This window comes from Oratosquilla oratoria, chromosome 3 (assembly GCF_046742065.1).
Source record: "Oratosquilla oratoria isolate Oo_2021 chromosome 3, ASM4674206v1, whole genome shotgun sequence".
NCBI lineage: Eukaryota > Metazoa > Arthropoda > Malacostraca > Stomatopoda > Squillidae > Oratosquilla > Oratosquilla oratoria.
The window spans coordinates 55,966,842-55,969,508 of record NC_134779.1 but is presented as its reverse complement, the minus strand read 5'-3'; the positions used below and the strand labels follow the sequence as shown (position 1 = coordinate 55,969,508).

Below are 2,667 nucleotides of genomic sequence, written 5' to 3'. Positions count from 1 at the left end.
AGCCAAGTCCCGAGGTCGAAAGGATACATCATAGTTCGCCAGCGGGGAAGCGGAGGAGGTACCTGAAGGGGGACGGGGAAGAGACAGGGGGCAGTTGACGTCGTCACAACGTCATCACAATGACGTCAGAGGTCATTCTCGCCAACGGGATGATGAGGACGACAACAAAAATGATTTCGACTTGTACAAGTTGGCCCAAAAGTCACTGAGGGGTTGCAATTAGGCACCTTAACTTACACTCTCTGGAAAGACGCAGAGTGCGGGGTGATCTAATAGAGGTGTTCAAGTGGATCAAAGGCTTTAACAAGGGTGGTGCAAACAAGGTCATCATATTAAAACAACAGGGCAGGACTCGCAGTAATGGTTATAAACTGGACAAATTTAGATTTAAAAAGAAATAGGCAAGATTTGGTTTACTAATAGGGTGGTCGACGAATGGAATAGACTTAATAACCATGTAGTAAGCGCTGAAACTATCAGTTGTTTTAAGAAACGATTAGACATCTTTATAAATGGAGATGACAGGTGGTGATGGATAAGGATCTGCCTAGTGTAGGCCTTATGTTCTCATGCAATTTGTGGTCATTTCTTTGCCAATTGACCTTAGGCTCGATATGTTGTATCAACAAGACATAGGCAACTGCTCATACCACAAGAAAGACAATGCAGTAGATGAGGTAATGTTTCTATATTGTATTAAAATTTCTTACATGTATTTGTAACACTAAGGCAATTATTGAAAATAGAAAAATCCTCAGTGACTTTTGGGCCACGCTGTATATTCCATAGGTTGGGGTGGAGCAGGGTAGCCAGCCAATGAGAGAGCAGCATTATCCAGTAAGCTGCCAGCCAATCAGAAACCTCCAAAGTTAGTCGCATATCCCAACTGATGAAGTACATGTAATAGTTTATTTACGCGTTTTAGTCTGTGCACTACAGGGAATCCGTTGGCGGTGGGGCAGAAGCGGGAATTCCCCGAGTGCAACGTTGCCAGTTTGACCACCAGTTATCGTATCATCACCTGTCACCTGTCACAATGTGACACCTCGGCGTGGCACCATGGGAGGGGGAGGGAAAGCGCTGCTGCCACGTGTCATAAAATATATTCAAATCGTTGTTATAATCCTAAAAAGTGATACTCATTGTATCACACACCTTCCTTTACTATATAAAGAATAAAAAATCAAATACCTCATAGATTGGGAATATGAGAGACGAGCATGCACTAAGGTCGATTTGGCACAATGGCGCAAGGTCTGTAGTAACACGCTTTTGCTTTAGCACGCCATGTAATACTACAAACGCATCTCAATCTACATTTTTCAAATCACTTTTACGCGTTTCGGGCCAACCGCATTTACAAATCGCGCCGCGGCGACCCGCATGCCACCATGTGGCCGCCTGGGACTCTAACCGATTTAACATTTATTATTATAGTAGTAGAATAAGGATGTTTTCATTCATAATGCAATATGTGTTTATTTGCAAAATAAATTAGTTTTTGTAACATGATAGCTGGTGTTTCATCGTCTTCACATGCCCATGGTAGGTACAGTAGGTGTAATTCTAGGGGAATCCACTCCATGTTCCATTTGTTCGAGTTTATAATAAGGCGACGGTCAAAAGAACGCATACATTGCGTAAATAGACGAATACCTGTAAGATCCCGGACCTAAACAAAATGTTCATTCATTCACCAGCCACTGAAGAAGCATCAAGAAACAGGGAAAAGGTATTCTGGTCTAAGCATTTTACTGGGTCCACTACATCAAAATATTTTCCCTGCAATGAATTACGGAAACATTTGGATCAACTTTTTTGTGAGGGAGTTTTTTCTCAGACAAAGAGAACAAGCTGACAAGAAGATCCACAAAAACAAAATTGCCAAAACATTTAATCAAATAAATAGATAAACATATACTAGTGTATATATATATATATATATATATATATATATATACATATATATATATATGTATGTATATAAATATTTATATATATACATATGTATGTATATATATATGAGAAATTCGCTAGTAAACAGCGACATCAATCAGACAATCTCCATGACAGTCGCGCAGAGGATTCGAACCCTCTGTTTCTGGACCCATAAGGTCGAGTGGTCTAAGGCGGATGTTATGGAGCCTCTCTTGGGTCCAGTAGCAGCGGGTTCGAATCCCCTGCGCGACTGTCATGGAGATTGTCTTATGTTTGTATATATATATATATATGCATATATGCATATATGCACACATACCCTGGCCACGAAGGCGAAGGCGTCATCCGTGTACTGGATGGTGAAATCGATGACGCTGTACCTCTCGTGGATGACATCAAAGGCGTTGATGATGAAGTCTTTCTCCCCGCGCATGACCTCACCCAGGAGGCCCGTCCAGGACCCGTTGACCAGCTCGCCCCAGTCGGCGTCAGGAGCCGAGTGGAAGAGCTGGAAGCTGAAGTTCAGCCTGGCCGAGATTTCGCTCAGCATCGTGATCCCAACACCAGTCTTGGTTTCGTCTGGTCGAAGAGGATATAGATTTTTTTTTCTACGCGGATCTTGGTCATGAGTCCTGTTTTTGGTACTTCAAAGTATATTCTTTTTGAATATAACAAAACATTTGGTCACTTCTTTCAGTCAGATCATCTCGACCTATCGCTCTACATCTC

At 42.0% G+C, this 2,667-nt stretch overlaps 1 protein-coding gene across 1 annotated transcript in view; it reads right to left on the bottom strand.

Moving 5' to 3' along the window:
- Nucleotides 1-29, bottom strand: part of LOC143018320 (ionotropic receptor 93a-like) — a 3,441-nt gene extending 3,412 nt beyond the window's left edge. The window contains exon 1 of the mRNA XM_076173681.1: nt 1-29. This exon is cut by the window's left edge and continues 83 nt beyond it. Coding sequence (XP_076029796.1) covers nt 1-29 — 29 coding nt within the window.
- Between the last annotated feature and the right edge of the window lie 2,638 nt (nt 30-2,667).